Raw genomic sequence first — 20,514 nt, 5'->3', positions numbered from 1 at the left:
ACCTTCTGGTATAGAACAGTACTACATGATTACTCTGCCAGGCGCTACATCGCATGAACATACAAATTGGAAAATTTCCCACGGCACCCCTGACGATAGTTTACGGCACATCGATTGAAAAACACTGTTCTAAGAGATATGACTTACATGGCCTCCGAAATATTATGCAAGATCCCTTGGAAAATCCTCCCCTGTTTCATGAGATAGCTTCACCTATTTTCTTATTTACATTCAAATATCTCAGAGCTTCTGCAAAGACATGTCATTTTTAAATGTGGGCTTGCCTTAGTTCATATTGGTTAGAAAATATCATATAGTGCAATGGTCCTCAACCTTCTTCAGTTCGCGGACCGGTAAAATTTCAAAACAAATTTCGCGGACCGGCGGACCTTCAAAATTAACCAAAAATGTCATGAACACAAAACATAATCAAAAGAATGCAATTACGGCAAAAGTAGGCGGTGCAAAAAAATTCAATTTAATGAGAAATTTGCTGCTGTCTTTTTGTTATTATTTTTTTCATTAGCTTTGCGGGTTTCATTGCGTTGTTTGAAAGAATTTTAGCGCAGACTTGGCACATGGGAAGAGGTACTTTTTCGCTGCTGGGAGTTGAAGTAGCAGTCTCTTCATCTGTCCTGTCAACACCACTAACTTGGTTTTCACCGCTGGGTTTCTTTTGAAAGTACGGGATAACACTTTGTTGATTTTTTGTCTCCATTTTACTATCAAACTTCTCTGAATTATAGGTAATTATTACTGTAAATTACGGAACGTGCGAACTGCGAGGTTCTCAATTAGGTACCGTACTGTGTGCAGGGATTCGTTCAAGAAGAATTGTTTTAAAAGTAGTATGTGAACCAAGATGGTGGACAATGGACGTAGTATGTGTATCACTATCAGGTTAGGGTTAGGCCATAATTTTATTCCAATTTCCCCTATTTTTGTTCTATTATGAGTTCGGGGACTAGCCAAGTGACTCCGGTAGTATTTGTACCTGAAATTATAGCCTAACCTTAACCTGGTGGACATACCACGTTCTGGTGTCCGCCATCTTGGTTCTCATACTTCAGAAGTTCCGATATTTTTTGTATTAATTAATTAAATAGGTTAAAGAAAAATGGATGCAAAAACATGCCAAGCGCTTCTTATTCGCAATAAATCCTTCGAAACGCCACAAATATCGATGAAGGCCCATACACGCCTTCTCAAGCTTTAGTTCAATGCGTCCGCAAAAGTAGTTGGCGCAGGAAAATGCAACCGATAAGCCATTACGTGACTGACTCTTCGGTAAGAACCACCCTGCGAAAATTGAAATACGACCGAATAAATAAGTTTGTATAACTTTGAAAAACTCCATCACTTTAACATTAAGAACAAAGTATGCTAAGTATACATTAAAAATTAACCGAATATTTTTAACCGTAATAATGCCTTTATTTTATGAGAAAAATGTCAATACAGAAACTCAAATCCCTATTATGGGGTGATAACAGATTAGTTTTAACATTATTGCATCAGAGGGGTCTTACAATTAGCATAGCCTGTTTATCGTTTAAATCAGGTTGCCGCCGATGTAACCAAATTCTTCATTATCGTACCGCACCTTGTTTTGTCGAAGGCTGCCCTTGATTGAATAAGTTTCATGATCAAAGCGTCTCTCTGGTATTTCGGATATATATTCATGTTAAAATTGTATGGCTTTGGTATCGATCTAAACTTGGCAATATATGTACGCAATAGGAGTGAAAGTTAAAGCAAGAAATTTGACTTACATTTTTGAAATATAATTTCGGCAACTTATGCGTCTGCCAGAACGCAACGTTCTGGAGTAGTTTCACGAGGATGCAAAGGGTATTTCAATAAAAAATACAGAAAAAACACGGTAAAACGAAACACTGTGTTTACGGTGAAAAGTGGCTCCCATTCGAAATTATTCGAAAATCAGCCGAAAAGGTATTCGGATACTTTGCTATTCGAATTAATTCGACTATTCGATTCGTTTTGAACAACCCTGAGTAGGGGACTTCTCACCAAGTCCGATTGTTAGACGAATACCGATACTACGAATCAATAAGAGTTAAAAAAAATCATAAAACTAACGGACATGCCATCAATACTTTGTAATTTGCAATTTGCTTATAATATATATATTAATATTGGAAAAATATTTGGCGGACCGGCAGCAAGGTTGCCGCGGACCGGTGGACCGGCGGTTGAGAACCACTGATATAGTGACAAATTTTTTAGTAATGAATACCATGTACTTTCAGCATTTATAAATAGCACTCTCTCTAATGCTGCAAACCTAGTATAAAATATTCGCATCTCATGGCCGAGTGCGACCTTTTCCATATATTACAATTACGCTAATAGGAACACATGTAAACCAAACACAACGAGGATGATTATCGAAAAACATGAATATAAAAAGTAAATAATGATATGATAGTGGTTCCCAAATAATTTGGAATGTGTCGCGAAATATCGATCCATTTGATAAATAATTTTTATTCGACCTCATGAAGCGTTGAAATCCTTAAAATTAACGTCGAACGAGAAGCGCATAAATAGCGCAATATACCCTTTGATACTAAGTTGTGAAATACAAAAAAAAGCTATAAAAAAACATTAATTTATCATTAATGTGAGAGCGCCAAAAACACACAGTCCATACTGAGGCAACTGCAATTTATGTGGCCGCACTTGGTAGGGCGCGTTAATTAATGATGTAAAATAAATTTAACAATCATCAATTATAATCAAGCATGTCAGCGTGTTTATTTTCTGCGGGCAAGATTCGTAAAATAACACTTTCAGACAAATTCATTTTTGCTGCAAAATCTTAATTTTCAGTTATTATCGTTATACAAACCACGTGTGGCAACTTTTCAATTCATCGTCGACCAAAATATAGCCAGACACTCGACTGAACGTGTGTGAAGCTTGAACGATAGGAACGGATTCATCAGCGACTTGAATTCTGGAAAATGAGTATTTTATTGGGAGTGCAAATTGCGAAATAAGTGTAACAAAACGCATTTTTTTTTGTGATATAACTTTGTATTTTCAGAAACGGGTTCTCGTAAAAAGTAAAATTTCATCTAAATTAATCGCGAAATTGTTTTATTTTAAGCCAAGTCGGAAAAAGTACTAGCACCCAACTTATTTGTCAGTTTCATATTCGCACGAAAATATTGTCAAATATTGTCATTGAACAAGGGTCACATCCAGCAATTGCAGTATAAACGAGTCCATCGGTTGAATCATGACCTGCTGGGGACTCGAATGGACTTGGTTTCAATGCTTTAATTGGTTGACCTGACAGATTTGAAATTTGATTCCAATTGCTTTCAAGACTCGACTTGAAGATTTGTGTATTTGAATGGAAATGAGGGCTAATACTTCCATTTTGTTCTGATTCAGAATGTTTAAAAGAATTAATTAGTATAAGGCAGGGGTGCACAACCTTTTTGCTATTGGTGGCCACATATCATTAATTTGTATTCAAAACGGCCGCCAGGGGGTTGATGAGCGCGCCTAAGGCACGCACATTTTTTGCTTTTATGACATCATAACCGCGTATTTGACCCATGCGAGGTGCAGTCTGCCCAATTATGAAGTATGTAGGACTACTTCGAAGTATAATATTCGCATTTTAAACAGATTTTTTTCCTTCGGTGGACCTATTCTTGAGCAGATATATTGCAGCAAGTTGCATGATGGTTGCACAATTTGGAAAAAATCGAAAGTCTGGGAGGGGGAGGGGCGGTCGCCTCCATTTTCTTGTCCCAAAAAGTATAATAAAATGTCAAATATTTTAATGAATTTATTCTATAAAAGTTTGCAAAGCATTGTAGCAATTTAACGACGACATGAGGAAATGTTTAAAAGTTTTAGGCAGTTTAATATAGGCTAGCGCTGTAATAAACAAAATCTGGTTGCTAACATCAAGCTTAATCAAGCTTATTCGCGAAACTGTTTTATTTTAAATGTAACATAACGATCTTTCGCGATATAACTTTGTATTTTCGAAACAGGGTGTCGTGAAAATTAAAATTTGATATAAATTAACGATAATTAATGTTTTATTTATTTTAAATGTCACAAAATTCATCTTTTGAAATATAACTTTGTATTTTCGAAAACGGGGCGTCGGGAAAAGTATTAATCGCTAATAATATTTTATCTAACGTCTAACGTCTGGTACACATCATTTCCCGGGAGAACTCTGAGCCCGCGGAAAGTCATTTAATTAAATATAGAGAATGTTTCACCTATTCCAAAAATTCAAGAATTTTGCAATCGGAAAATCGCCAGGGTATCGCCAAGTCGATAAAAGTACTAGTCCCCAACTTATTTGTCAACTTCATACTTGCACGAAAATATTTGTAAACGTCGAATTTTTGCCCCTCAGAATAAAAAAAAGTGCGATTTCGCAGTCCCTAAAAAAACTGTTCCCAATAACTGCGCTAATAGTGAACACTTCCTGGTACACAGAATAATCATAGAAAATATCACTGATCCCTGCTCTTCCCCATATTTGGAACCGCAGTGATGAGCCTTACTTCTTATATATTGTCTCATATATTGACCTTTTTTCATATTCTTAGGGTTTTTTGCTAGAGATTACAATTCTTTTCTTTACATTTTCACCATTGTAAAAAGTCTTACATTTCTTATTTATTTCAGTTGGATGAACTAGATGTCGGTTACAATATTGATCTTGGACCTGCTGGTTGGGCTGAAGTTGGATTAGTTGTTACACAATGTCAGGTGAAGGTGTTCAAGGCTTGGGATTTCGATCTGACAGCAGAAGGAATGAAAGCTTTCAAGGAAAACACTGGCAATGCAAAGGTGAGTTGAAATCTTTGAGAGTAAAAAGTAACCAGCATAAATGCGTAATTATAAATTGAAAAATCTACAGAAATTGGAGTTGTTAGGGCCGTACATCCAGCTATTGTAGTATGCACGAGTCCATCAGTTGAATCATGACCTACTGGGGACTCAAGATTCGACTTGGATTTGGGAGATTTGTGTATTGGTACGTACTAGAGATGTATCTGCAATATCGGCCATTTTTCCGGTATCACCTAAATGAAAGTTATTCATCAGTCGGACTAACTTGGCTGCTTTCGCTACACAAATTTTATATAATAATTTAGAAAGATATGAAGAAAAATATCAATCGAATACTGATTTCCAATGTCTAAAATACAAAATATGGCGCTATGACAGCACAAAATCTTTCGCGTGTCACTCAATGTAATAGTTTAACACAGTGGTTCCCAGAGTCAAAATTAAAAACAGAAAAATATTTACGGGCGGGGCAGGGGAGTGCCCACAACGAGTCTATACTAGAGATGTACCGATACCACTTTTGTCGCCGATACCAGCTAAAAACGCCGATACCGATACGCCGATACTACAAAAAGGCCGATATTCCGATACTATGTAATTATTACTTAATTAGGGGTGGTGTGTAGGGCAGACGGGTTAAAACAATGGTCTTTGAGTGTTGTTCTTAGTACACATTATTTCAGATCGAAAAAGAGATATATCACATAATATGAAATTAATGTTTGGTGTTTGCTTTAACTGATTAAGATACATTGTACAGTAACGCTAGTAATCTCGGTGTTCAATTAGAAAACTCATAAGCCGGGATGTCCAATTTGAATTTAATGTTAATATCGCGACCTTTGAATATCGTTATTCGTGTTTGAAAGAATATCGAATATCACCCACACATTCTAGCGCCTACGTTCAAATTAAAAGCATTTTACATATATTTTGTTTCGTGGCTAATCGTAATCGTCGACGCAATAAGTCAAAGCCAACATGAAAGAATATCAATCAGCACCGACAAAACGAAGGCCTACCTATAACCGTCGAGGATGTTTTCTCTCGCGTTGGGGACATGTATGGCTCATGGATCACGATCTCTCCAGACAAAAAATTAATTAAAAAGTAGTATTCTAACTAATCTTTTAAAACATTCTGGACCATATCTACAGAATCTGGAGTTGTTAGGGCAGTACATCCAGCTATTGTAGTATGCACGAGTCCATCAGTTGAATCATGACCTACTGGGGACTCGATTGCGGTATATGGTTTGTTAACTCTAAGCCAGTGGTTCTCAATCTTATTTCCTGCATTGCGCAAAAATTTTGTGGCCATCAAATTTCAGTTTTGTGGCCCATTAACTTTCAGTTTTGTGGCCCATTAACTTTCAGTTTTCTGGCCCATTGACTTTCCGTTTTGTGGCCCATTAACTTCCCGTTTTGTGGCCCATTAACTTTTCGTTTTGTGGCCTATTAACTTTCAGTTTTGTGGCCCATTAACTCTCCGTTTTGTGGCATATTAACTTTCAGTTTTTTGTCCATTAACTTTCAATTTTGTGGCCCATTAACTTTTAATTTCGTGGCCCATCAACTTTCAGTTTTGTGGCCCATTGGCTTTCCGTTTTGTGGCCCATTAACTTTCAATTTTGTGGCCCATTAACTTTCAGTTTTGTGGCCCATTTGTGTCCGCAACAAGTTGATACCAGTATAATTGAATTGTTATGATATACTCGTGCCTAAAATATGATAATAATGTAACTATTGATCTTGAACGAAAAAGGAAGTGTTGAAACTTCACAATCAAGTTCGGCGGGCCATATTATATTTTACGTGGGCCATAATTGGATCGTAGGCTGCGGTTTGGCAACCACTGGATTAACAAGAAAAGCTAAAGACATTTATGGCATCATACAACCCTGCAAAACCCAACCCACGAAAGAGTCTGGCTAAAAATTTTATTATTAAAATTTAACTTCCGTTTATTGAACATTTTTAATTAAAACAAACAAACAAAATTTCCCAATGATTGCAGATATTGGTACATCTAAGTATTTATTTTCTTTCTTGTGTCATCTTTTGATGGTGCGACGGGTTCCCATCGATATATACGACACTAAAAGAGTGGCTGCCCTGTTATCATACCGAGTCACTGCGGACATTTTACCGAGCCTTTCAATGGTATAATCATAAGCACTTCTTCTTCAAGTCCTTCTCATCGGCCATCTTCATGTTTCCAATTCGGTTTTTGCACCGTAACTACTTAATGTATTCCAGCATCCATCAGTTTTCCTTTCGAAGGAACGCTCGTAAAAAGGTTGCCAAAATGCTTATAATTACAATTATCTGGTAAGGTTTCTACCAATTTTAAAACCATTTCGCAACGTGACGAAGTTCACTTTTATTTCCATCGCCACCCTGGTACACAGAATAATCATAAAAAATACAACTGATCCCTGCTCTTCCCCATATTTTGAACCCCAGGGATAAGGCTTACTCTTTATATATTGTCTGATACATTGACCTTTTTTCAAATTTTTTTGGTTTTTGCTTTTGCTGGAGATTTCAATTGTTGTGTTCGCATTTCCAATATGTTAAATAATCTTGAAGTTTTCATTCATTGCAGTTGAATAAGCTGGTTGTCAGTGGCAACAAATATCTTGGCACTGCTGGTTTAGCTGAAGTTGGATGTTTTGCAATGTCGGGCATAATTAAAATATAAAAATCCATGAAAGAACTGGATGTGGGGGGGGATATACATTTTCAAATCTCAATCTGTTTGCTCAGAACAAGGCTCTGTACATCCAGCGATTGTAGTATGCACTAGTCCATCGGTTAAACCATGACCTACTGGGGACTCGAATGGATTTGGTTTCAATGCTTTGATTGGTGGACCTGGCACATTTGAAATTTGATTCCAATTGCTTTCATTCAAGACTCGACTTGAAGATTTGTGTATTGGTACCTACGAGAGATGTATCGGCCACTTTATCGGTATCTGCAATATAGGCCATTTGAATGAAAATGAGGGCTAATATTCCCTTTTTGATCTGATCCAGAAGGTTTAAAAAAATTAGTTAGTATAAGGCAGGGGCGCACAACCTTTTTGCTATTGGCGGCCACATAGCATTAATTTGTATTCAAAACGGCCTCCAGAGGGTTGATGAGCGCGCCTAAGGCACGCAATTTATTTTTGCTTTATGACGTCGACTCATAATAACCGTGTATTTGACCCATGCGAGGTGCAGTCTGCCCAATTATGAAGTATGTAGGACTACTTGGAAGTATAATATTCGCATTTTAAACGGATTTTTCTCCTTCGGTGGACCTATTCTTGAGCAGATATATTGCAGCAAGTTGCATAATGGTTGCACAATTTGGAAAAAAAATCGAAAGTCGGGGAGGGGGAGGGGCGGTCACCCCCATTTTCTTGTCCCAAAAGTATAATAAAATGTCAAATATTTTAATGAATTTATTCTATGAAAGTTTGCAAAGCATTGTAGCAATTTAATGACGACATGAAGTAATGTTTCAAAGTTTTAGGCAGTTTAATATAGGCTAGCGCTGTAATAAACAAAATCTGGTTGCTAACAGCAAGCTTAATTAGACCTAATTTGAAATGGTATTCTTCACTGATAATTTGGCCAATGACAGATTCACTATCAGGCTTGTTATACAAATCAGAGTCAGAATCAAATAAAACTGCTACAATTTCCTCAGCTGTAAGTTGTGGATGCTTTGCTAGGCTAGCTTGCTACATTGCTGGGCTGCCGAAACGCGTGAGCAATCTGAACCATGAAGGGAAATCCCCAACAGGAAATACACCATCCAGATTGTGACGCATCGTTTTGTCTGACTTTTTTGCGGTGCTTCTGATTTGCTTCAATATACGCCAGCATAGCCGCCAAATCCTATATTTTGAACTTTTTTATTTTTGTTTATAGGATTTTGTATGTGGACGGCCGCATTATTTTTTCACAATGGCTGCAGGTTGTGCACCGTTGGTATAAGGGGTTGAAATTTATTTTTTGCTTTTTGGGAAAATGTTTGCCTTGTTAACTCTAATTAAGCCATGGCCATCTCATAGCTAGCGTTGCAGAAAACAAACTACCGGTAGGTAATCATCGCATAAGGATTGGTTCAGCTTCAAACAAGACTATAAAATGAACTCTTATTGGAGAATCTCTGGCAGTAAAGCAATTTCTTCTTTATTGAAGTCATTTGAGCACTGCAAGTTTTAGCTTCCTGCTTTAGTGTCAGTGGATATCTATTTAGATCACTTCATTAATTTCTCCCACAGCTGTTCTGCTTGAGATTCTTTATTACTGGTTATTTAATTGCTTTGTTGACATTCCTACCATGTTAAATATTCTTACAGTTCTTATTTATTTCAGTTGGATGAACTAGATGTCGGTCTCAATGATCTTGAACCTGCTGGTTGGGCTGAAGTTGGATTAGTTGTTACACAATGTCAGGTGAAGGTGTTCAAGGCTCAGGGTTGCGATCTGACAGCAGAAGGAATGAAAGCTTTCAAGGAAAACACTCTCAATGCAAAGGTGAGTTGAAATCTTTGAGAGTAAAAAGTAACCAGCATAAATGCGTAATTATAAATTGAAAAATCTACAGAAATTGGAGTTGTTAGGGCAGTACATCCAGCTATTGTAGTATGCACGAGTCCATCAGTTGAATCATGACCTACTGGGGACTCGATTGCGGTATATGACTTGTTAACTCTAAGCCAGTGGTTCTCAATCTTTTTTCCTGCGTTGCACAAAAATTTTGTGGCCCATTAACTTTCCGTTTTGTGGCCCATTAACTTTCCAGTTTTTTGGCCCATTAACTTTCCGTTTTTTGGCCCATCAACTTTCAGTTTTGTGGCCCATTAACTTTCCGTTTTGTGGCCATTAACTTACAGTTTTGTGGCCCATTAACTTTTCGTTTTGTGGCCCATTAACTTTCAGTTTTGTGGCCCAATAACTTTCCGTTTTGTGGTCCATTAACTTACAGTTTTGTGGCCCATTAACTTTTCGTTTTGTGGCCCATTAACTTTCAGTTTTGTGGCTCATTAACTTTCAGTTTTGTGGCTCATTAACTTTCCGTTTTGTGTCCCATTAACTTTCAGTTTTGTGGCCCATTAACTTTCCGTTTTGTGGCCCATTAATTTTCCGTTTTGTGGCACAACAACTTTCAGTTTTGTCGCCCATTAACTTTCCGTTTTGTGGCCCATTAACTTCCAGTTTTGTCGCCCAATAACTTTCAGTTTTCTCGCCCATTAACTTTCCGTTTTGTCGCCCATTAACTTTCAGTTTTGTCGCCCATTAACTTTCCATTTTGTGGCACATTAACTTTCAGTTTTGTCGCCCATTAACTTTCCGTTTTGTGGCACATTAACTTTCAGTTTTGTGGCCCATTAATTTTCCGTTTTGTCGCCCATTAACTTTCAGTTTTGTCGCCCATTAACTTTCCGTTTTGTGGCACATTAACTTTCAGTTTTGTGGCCCATTAACTTTCCGTTTTGTGGCCCATTGACTTTCCGTTTTGTGGCCCATTAACTTTCAGTGTTGTCGCCCATTAACTTTCCGTTTTGTGGCCCATTAACTTTCAGTTTTGTGGCCGATTAACTTTCCGTTTTGTGGCCCATTAACTTTCCGTTTTATGGCCCATTGACTTTCCGTTTTGTGGCCCATCAACTTTCCGTTTTGTGGCCCATTAACTTTTCGTTTTATGGCACATTAACTTTCCGTTTTGTGGTCCATTAACTTTCACTATTGTCACCCATTAACTTTCCGTTTTGTGGCCCACCGTTTTGTGGCCCATTAACTTTCAGTTTTGTCACCCATTAACTTTCCGTTTTGTGGCCCATTAACTTTCAGTTTTGTCACCCATTAACTTTTCGTTTTGTGGCCCATTAACTTTCAGTTTTGTCGCCCATTAACTTTCAGTTTTGTGGCCCAATAATTTTTTTTTTTTTTTAGCCCATTAACTTTCTCCACTTTCCTTCTTCCACAATTAAAATACGAACGTAAATGCATAATTATAAAAGACTCCTGGGGAGACTGTAAGCGGGGAGATATGCTTTTAAATCTCAATCTATTTGCTTAGAACAAGGCTCTGTTCATTCAGCGATTGCAGTATGCACAAGTCCATCTGTTGAATCATGACCTACTGGGGACTCGAATGGACTTGGTTTCAATGCTTTAATTGGTGGACCTGACACATTTAAAATTTGACTCGAATCGTTTCCATTCAAGATTTGACTTGGTTTTTGGAGATCTGTATATAAGTGTATTGGTAATTACTAGATATGTATCTACAATATCGGCCATTTTCTGGTATCACCTAAATGAAAGTTATTCATCAGCCAAACTAATAACTTGGCTGCTTTCGCTACACAGATATTATATAATAATTTAGGACAATATGAAGAAAAATATCAATCGAATACTATTTCCAATGTCTCAAATACAAAGTATGGCGCCACAGAAGTACAAAATCCTTCGCACATCACTCAATGTAATAGTTTAACACAGTGGTTCCTAAAGTTGATTGACAGGGAGTCAAAATTATAAACAAAGATATTTGCGGGCGGGGCAGGGGAGTGCCCACAACGAGTCTATACCAGTAGAATTGAATTGTTATGATATACTCATGCTTAAAATGTGATAATGATGTAACAATTGATGGTATCTAGAACGAAAAATAAAAAACTTCAACTCTATAATCATCAGCACTTTTTTTCTTCAAGTCCTTCTCATCGGCCATCTTCATGTTTCCAATTCGGTTTTTGCGCACCGTACCTACTTAATGTATTCCAGCATCCATCAGTTTTTCTTTCTAAGGAACGCTCGTAAAAAGTTTGCCAAGAAGCTTATAATTTCAATTATTTGGTAAGATTTCTGTCCATTTCAAAACCACATCTGCACCCTGACCAAGTTCACTTTGTTTTCCATCGCCACCCTGGTACCAGTGTTAACTCTGAGCGAATTATGAATGCGAAAGTGCTTCGCAGTCGAAAATAAAAGTGCTAAAGTGCATTTTAAAAGTAAGGTGCCCTAGCTTTTATTTTAACTTCTTTAAAACAACATAGATACTCGAAGGAGCGCTCCTTCTGTTGATATTGCAAATTAAATAGGAGTCTTTCCGTTAACAGAGTTTCGTTTAAATCCTTGTTTAAAACCAGCAAATTCATCAGTAACAAAATGACACCTGCTAAGCGCGCCTGTAGCGAACTAAACTTTCGTGCAATCAATGGGTGCTAATTCGCGTGAACAGCAAAGGCTATCTTTTATATTTGTGTTACTCCTTCCATCTAATAGACAACGATTGATACACGCAAGCTGGAATCCATATTAGTTACGGGGTAGATCATTTGTACAAAGCCAGTGCAAAATAACATCCCCCACCAACACCCAAATAAAAATAGTAATTATACAATTAGTGTTAGGAACGCAGATTGCGCTGATTATTCAACTTTTTAATTTATCCCTGACCCTAATCGAATAATTATTGATTTGTCACTTTAAATCACTTTGAAAGTCGCCACCCGCTGTTCTAAGACAGTGTTTTTCAACTTTTTTCGAGCCAAGGCACACTTTTTTTCATTGAGAAAATACTGCGGCACACCACCAGCTGAAAATGTGGGGAAAAGACCTGATTTTCACAATATAAGTGTTAAATTATTAATATGAGCTTTCTTGAAGAATCATTGAGGAAAGATGTTGAATTGGACATCTTGAATAGTAATCAAATAAAAACAAACGAAGCGGCAAATCGCCATCTGCTGCTGTCACCTTCTGGTATAGAACAGTACTACATGATTACACTGCCAGGCGCTACATCGCATGAATATACAAATTGGAAAATTTCCCACGGCATCCCTGACGATAGTTTACGGCACACCGATTGAAAAACACTGTTCTAAGAGATATGTTGACTTACATGGCCTCCGAAATATTATGCAAGATCCCTTGGAAAATCCGCCCCTGTTTCATGAGCTAGCTTCACCTATTTTCTCATTTATATTCAAATATCTCAGAGCTTATGCAAAGACATGTCATTTTTAAATGTGGGCTTGCCTTAGTTCAAATCGGTTAGAAAATATCATATAGTGCAGTGGGTCTCAACCTTTTTCAGTTCGCGGACCGGTAAAATTTCAAAACAAATTTCGCGGACCGGCGGACCTTCAAAATTAACCAAAAATGTCATGAACACACAACATAATCAAAAGAATGCATTTACGGCAAAAGTAGGCGGTGCAAAAAAATTCAATTTGATGAGAAATTTGCTGCTGTCTTTTTGATATTATTTTTTTCGTTGGCTTTGCGGGTTTCATTGCGTCGTTTGAAAGAATTTTAGCGCAGACTTGGCACATGGGAAGAGGTACTTTTTCTCTGCTGGGAGTTGAAGTAGCAGTCTCTTCAACTGTCTTGTCAACACCACTAACTTGGTTTTCACCGCTGGGTTTCTTTTGCAAGAACGGGATAACACTTTGTTGATTTTTTGTCTCCATTTTACTATCAAACCTCTCTGAATTATAGGTAATTATTACTGTAAATTACGAAACGTTCGAACTGCGAGGTTCTCAATTAGGTACCGTACTGTGTGCAGGGATTCGTTCAAAAAGAATTGTTTTAAAAGTAGTATGTGAACCAAGATGGTGGACACCGGACGTAGTATGTGTATCAGGTTAGGGTTAGGCCATAATTTTATTCCAATTTCCCCTATTTTTGTTCTATTATGAGTTCAGGGACTAGCCAAGTGACTCCGGTAGTATTTGTACCTGAAATTATAGCCTAACCCTAACCTGGTGGACATACCACGTTCTGGTGTCCGCCATCTTGGTTCTCATACTTCGGAAGTTCCGATATTTTTTGTATTAATCAATTAAATAGGTTAAAGAAAAATGGATCCAAAAACATGCCAAGCGCTTCTTATTCCAATAAATCCTTCGAAACGCCACAAATATCGATGAAGGCCCATACACGCCTTCTCAAGCTTTAGTTCAATGCGTCCGCAAAAGTGGTTGGCGCAGGAAGATGCAACCGATAAGCCATTACGTGAACGACTCTACGACAAGAACCATCCTGCGAAAATTGAAATACGACCGAATAAATGAGTTTGTATAACTTTGAAAAACTCCATCACTTTAACATTAAGAACAAAGTATACATTAAGATTAACCGAATAGTTTTAACCGTAATAATGCCTTTATTTTATGAGAAAAATGTCAATACAGAAACTCAAATCCCTATTATGGGTTGATAACAGATTAGTTTTGACATCATTGCATCAGAGGGGTCTTACAATTAGCATAGCCTGTTTATCGTTTAAATCAGGTTGCCGCCGATGTAACTATATTCTTCATTATCGTACCGCACCTTGTTTTGCCGAAGGCTTCCCTTGATTGAATAAGTTTCATGATCAAAACGTCTCTCTGGTATTTCGGATATATATTCATGTTAAAATCGTATGGCTTTGGTATCGATCCAAACTTGGCAATATATGTACGCAATAGAAGTGAAAGTTAAAGCAAGAATTTTGACTTGCCGATATAATTTCGGCAACTTATGCGTCTGCCAGAACACAACGTTCTGGAGTAGTTTCACGAGGATGCAAAAGGTATTTCACTAAAAAATACAGAAAAAACAAATGATTTAAACAAGCCCTTGTTTTAAAACAGGATGTTTTTTTAGAATTGATAAGAAACAAAACCCTAACTGTGTGCTATCAAACTTCTCCGTTATGACATTAGCCGCTGTTATGAGGTCATAGACTTTACGAACATCCAGCCGTTCAGGGTTCAAAATGGGTTGAGACAGGGATGGCCAATACCGAATAGTTCACTCTTTCGAATACTTCGAAAATAAAATCAAGTAATAGAAGCCTATCTAAGTGTATGAAGGAATTTCCATACAATAAACAATGGAATAACTGCTATCTATAACCTGGCTATATAACCAGGCATTTCATGTTTGGAGATTATTGCGATGTATATATTTTATATACTATGAGTTATGTTAACAGAATTAAATTAATACGGCAAGGCATTTTAAACAGTGGTATCGGTGATGGATTTGAATATTTTCGCAACACAAAATCATCCTAGTAAAACGCCCATACTTTTAAATACCAACAATTACCCAAATTATTTGCCAAAAAGCGGGATAAAGTATGAGGTATTTTTCCGACTTGTGACAACTTTTTTCATGAGTACAAAAATACGAATCAAAAATTGCATATATTCGAGAACTTTACCACACATTTTAAGTCCTCAGATCACCTTTGTATATTTGAGTAAAAATACTTTTATTATTTTATAAATACGAAAATAGGAATCAAAAACTAATTATAATCGGGTAGTTTATTACACATTCTAAGTCCACATATCGCCGTTGTATTTTGTAAATAAGAAAATAGGAATCAAAAATTATTATTAATCGCGAGTTTGCCACACAATTTATGTCCACAGATTGCCGTGATATTGTGCCCGAATATAATTAATTTTTTATTCTTATTTTCGGACTCACGGAAAAAATGTTACAAGTCGGAAAATAATTTATACTTTATCCTGCTTTTTGGAAAATATTTTTGATAATGGTTGCCATTTGTTTGTATTTAAAAGTAAGGAGTTTTTACTAGGATGATTTTGTGCTGCGCAAAATATTCGAATTCGTGGCCGACACCACTATTTAAAATGCCCTAACGTGTTAATTTAATTCTATTAACGTAACTCAAATGTTGGTAAATCGGGCAGTTTACCACACATTTTGTGTCCACAAATTCTCGTAGCATGTTAGAGTATTAATACTTTTATTATTTAGTGAATACGAATAAAAAATTAATAATATCGGCAGTTTACCACACATTATAAGTTCACAGATCGCTGTTGTATTTTAGAGTTATAACTAGGGCTGTCCAAGCGAACCAAATATTCGAAATCGAATCGAATCGCAAATTATTCGAATCGTTTTTCGGCTAATTTTCGAATCGCTAAAATTAGGTATCGGTACATAAAGCGGAAATATTTTTACGGGATGTTTTTCATCGGGCAAGCGGCGGCGCTCTGAGCTCAGACCACTCTCGCTCCCGGCTTGCTTAATTGGTTTCCCGATATTTCTCTCGCCTTCATTTTGTGATAAACATGTCATTACTAATGCCCGCCCGGTGGCACGTGATTAGCCATTTCATGCATGGTCGTCATAACAAGGTATAATCGATCGTGACGTTTTTGAGAGAGAACAAGGAGAAAAAGGAGAGAATTTAGAAAACGATAGTTCTATAAATAGAACCGATTTGAAGCTGTTGAGTTAGTTATCATAGGATCGTGGTACAGGCAACTCAAAGCTGAAACAGGTTTTGGGATCCTTATGATGGCAATACCTTCTTTAAATGGAATTTGTAATTTCTTATGATGTCATTACTGTATTATCCATCTATATACCAAGACAAATAATTGTACTCTTGCATTTTGATGGCTGTTGTACACTAACAATATTATAGTCATCAAATAATATTGTCATCAAACTAGCTTGGAATTTTTAAATGCAATTTTGAACTTGAGCAACAGTTTTATCTATATTGATGGATGTTATTATTTTGCTGAAATTTACACAAAAAAACATAAAGACTAGTGAATAGGATTAGAATAGCATCTACAGGCTTTATATGTCCTATTAAAACTGAATCCATCAAAATTGAGATTGCAATTTTTGAATAGTGCAATTTTTACTCTTAACACTCAACAGTTTTCGAGACCCAAATTTTGGAGTTCTCCAATTTTTTTGACCAGGTCGTACAAGCGTGTGATCTCCTTTGATGTAACTGCACATACGTTACCACAACATCGAAGGGCAGGCGTTTATTGTATAATAGAGACAGATTTACTATTGCGCAATAATATTCGATTATTCGGTTCGATTCGGAGAAAATATTCGATTCGAATCAAAAAATTATTCGATTTTGGACAGCCCTAGTTATAACAGTTTTATTATTTTGTAGATACGAATCCGAAATTAATTAATATTGGGCAGTTTACCACACATTTTATGCCCACAAATACCTGTGGCATTTGGTATTAATACTTTCATTATTTTATAAATATGAGAATAAGAATCAATAATTAATAATATCGGTCAGTTTACCGCACATTTTATGTCCATAGATTGTCGATACAACCATGAGTTACGTTGAACAAAATTAAATTAATACGGTATGACCTTTTAAATGCTGATATCGGTCACGGATTGAATTGTTTTGCGCAACAAAAAATCATCCTGGTACGATACTTTCAACTATCGCTATCAAAATTATTTGCCATAAAGCTGGTAAAAGTATTTTTCCTAATAAATCGTCTTGTTTTTTCGACTTGCAATTGCAACAAAATCAGCCGAAAAGGTATTCGGATACTTTGCTATTCGAATAAATTCGAATATTCGATTCGTTTTGAACAACCCTGGGTAGAGGACTTCTCACCAAGTCCGGTCGTTAGACGAATACCGGTACTACGAATCAATAAGAGTAAAAAAAAAATCATAAAACTAACGGACATGCCGTCAATACTTCGTATTTTGCAATTCGCTCATAATATATATATTTATATTGGAAAAATATTTGGCGAACCGGCAGCAAGGTTGCCCAGACCGGCGGTTGAGAACCACTGATATAGTGACAAATTTTTTAGTAATGAATACCATGTACTTTCAGCATTTATAAATAGCACTCTCTCTAATGCTGCAAACCTAGTATAAAATATTCGCATCTCATGGCCGAGTGCGACCTTTTCCATATATTACAATTACGCTAATAGGAACACATGTAAACCAAACACAACGAGGATGATTATCGAAAAACATGAATATAAAAAGTAAATAATGATATGATAGTGGTTCCCGAATAATTTGGAATGTGTCGCGAAATATCGATCCATTTGATAAATAATTTTTATTCGACCTCATGAAGCGTTGAAATCCTTAAAATTAACGTCGAACGAGAAGCGCATACATAAATAGCGCATTATACCCCTTGATACTAAGTTGTGAAATACAAAAAATAGCTATGAAAAAACATTAAATTATCATTAATGTGAGAGCGCAAAAAAGACACAGTCCATACTAAGGCAACTGCAATTTATGTGGGCGCACTTGGTAGGGCGCGTTAATTAATGGTGTAAAATAAATTTAAGGACTATCAATTATAATCAAGCATGTCAGAGTGTTTATTTTCTGCGGGAAAGACTCATAAAAAATTCATCTTTTGCGATATAACTTTGTATTTTCAAAACAGGGTGTCAGAAAAAGTAAAATTTGATATAATTAAAACTCAAATAATCTTTTATTTTAAATGTAACAAAACGCATATTTGCAATATACCTTTGTATTTCCAAAAACGGGGCGTCGAGAAAAGTATTAAGCTAATAATATTATATCTAACGTCTAACGTCTGGTACACATCATTTCCCGGGAGAACTCTGAGCCCGCAAAAAGTCATTTAATTTAATATAAAGAATGTTTCACATATTCCGAAAATTCAAGAATGTTGCAATTGGAAAATCGCCAGGGTATCACCAAGTCGGTAAAAGTACTAGTACCCAACTTATTTGTCAACTTCATATTCGCACGAAAATATTTGTCAACTTCGAATTTTTGCCCCTCAAAATCGAAAAAATTGCGATTTCGCAGTCCCTAAAAAGACTGTTTCCAATAAATGCGCAAATAGTGAACACTTCCTGGTACACAGAATAATCATAGAAAATATCACTGATCCCTGCTCTTCCCCATATTTGGAACCGCAGTGATGAGCTTACTTTTTATATATTGTCTCTGTCTGATATATTGACGTTCTTTCAAATTTTTTGGGTTTTGGCTTTTGCTAGAGATTACAATTGTTTTCTTTACATTTTCACCATGTTAAACATTCTTACATTTCTTATTTATTTCAGTTGGATAAACTAGATGTCAATCACAATAGGGATCTTGAACCTGCTGGTTGGGGTGAAGTTGGATTAGTTGTTACACAATGTCATGTGAAGGTATTCGAGGCTCAGGTTTGCAAACTGACAGCAGAAGGAATGAAAGCATTCAAGGAAAACACTCTCAATGCAAAGGTAAGATGAACAGTGAAAATTGTAAATGCATAATTATAAAAGGCTCATGAAGAGATTGTGGGAGTGGGGGGAGGGTACCTTAAATGCTCGTTTTATCGCCCGATCTTGATTAAGGGCCCGTTTGAATAGCCGCCCGTGTGAACAACATAAAAATAAATAAGGGCCGGTGCTTGAATATCCGCCCGATGTAAAATCTGATTTTTCAGTGGTAGAGAACAATAGGAAATAAGCGGTGCTTTTGTCACAACGCTGTTGAATTTCTAATTTTTTTTGAAAATTGAAGAAGTCGGCGATAACGCGTACGATTGCCTTTTGCTAAAATCGCCGAATGTTTTCATCGTTGTGACGTGTTATTTAGGCCGTAAACGCCTTTAGGCTGACGTTTATTGTCTCTAAATCAGAAATTTTCCACAAATTTGTACCACGATAACGATGACATTTATTTTATTTTGTTACTCGCATGGAATTGACGGAATTGTGCATCCGGTGAGACTTATTATACGTTCATCGGCGACGAGATTCAAAGACAAATTAATGAATAAATCCACGACCTAAATTGTTTGATTGAAAAGCGGCAATATAAAATACTGAGAATAAAACTGTAAACAAGCGTTGTTTAGGCCCGCGACAGTCTAAAAACGCTTTTCTAGGCATTGAAAATCGCAAAATTTCTTCTGCCTACGGCACACATTATGTTCGCTCCGCGTTTAGAACTTATCGTCACTAGAATCGAAACACGGTAGATTGTGAGCAGGATTTACATTGTTATCCATTACTTTTACTAAAATTGCTTGTTGTTGAATTGTTGAAAATGTTCGTGTTAACATTAAACAAGGTTGACAACGCGACTTCTCCCGGTTTATGATGATATATAAGATAGTTAATCTATAAAGTACATTCGAACAAAATTTATTGTACTAAAATAAATATTATCCGTGAGATTTTAAAGCAGAATTACGGATTTTTCGGAACGTTTTATCCTTAAAAATAATCAGAGTGGCAGCATTGCGATTGAAAGGAGTCAGTGTTACAAGTAGGCTACATCTCAAATTTGTGGAATTTGCAAAAAAGCAAAAATACGGATCAAAACAATATATAATCGGGCAGTTTACCACACATTTTTATGTCCGCCGAATGCCGTGGTGTTTTAGAGTGGCTCTTGTTTTATCGACGCAACCACAGTTTAAATTGATGACAATTAAATTAATAAAGCAAGACATTTTAAATGTGCCCGTACCGGTCATGGATTGATTACTTTGCACAACAGAAAATTCATTTTTCGTCGAAAAAGGCGGCTCTTTTAACAAGTGGTGTTACCACGGCGACTGTTTGACGTGGATTTTGCGGCGGTGAAGGCGGGTGAATATGTATTTTTGATTTACTGATATAACCTACTTTATATGTATTTTCATTGTATGAAGTAAAATTGTACTATACGGATTTTATAACAAATATTAAGATTTTTCTATCGGCTATAACGAGTTCGCAAGATTGCAAAAATATGTATCAAAATGGAATACATCAAGCAGCTTATCTCATATTTTTATGTCCACAGATCGTCGTGGTATTTCAGAG

At 36.5% G+C, this 20,514-nt stretch overlaps 2 protein-coding genes across 2 annotated transcripts in view; both read left to right on the top strand.

Annotated features, from left to right (window-relative positions):
• Positions 1-20,514, top strand: part of LOC120341408 (uncharacterized) — a 112,394-nt gene that overhangs the window by 24,619 nt on the left and 67,261 nt on the right. The gene's annotated exons all lie outside the window — the stretch shown is intronic.
• The window catches only part of LOC120333023 (uncharacterized), a 163,780-nt gene that overhangs the window by 130,191 nt on the left and 13,075 nt on the right, over positions 1-20,514 (top strand). Inside the window, exons 18-20 of the mRNA XM_078113619.1 lie at positions 4,690-4,854; positions 9,233-9,394; positions 18,775-18,939. Coding sequence (XP_077969745.1) covers positions 4,690-4,854; positions 9,233-9,394; positions 18,775-18,939 — 492 coding nt within the window. The remainder of the gene's footprint in view (positions 1-4,689; positions 4,855-9,232; positions 9,395-18,774; positions 18,940-20,514) is intronic.

Source organism: Styela clava, chromosome 1, assembly GCF_964204865.1.
Source record: "Styela clava chromosome 1, kaStyClav1.hap1.2, whole genome shotgun sequence".
NCBI lineage: Eukaryota > Metazoa > Chordata > Ascidiacea > Stolidobranchia > Styelidae > Styela > Styela clava.
This window is presented reverse-complemented; position numbering and strand designations above follow the sequence as displayed.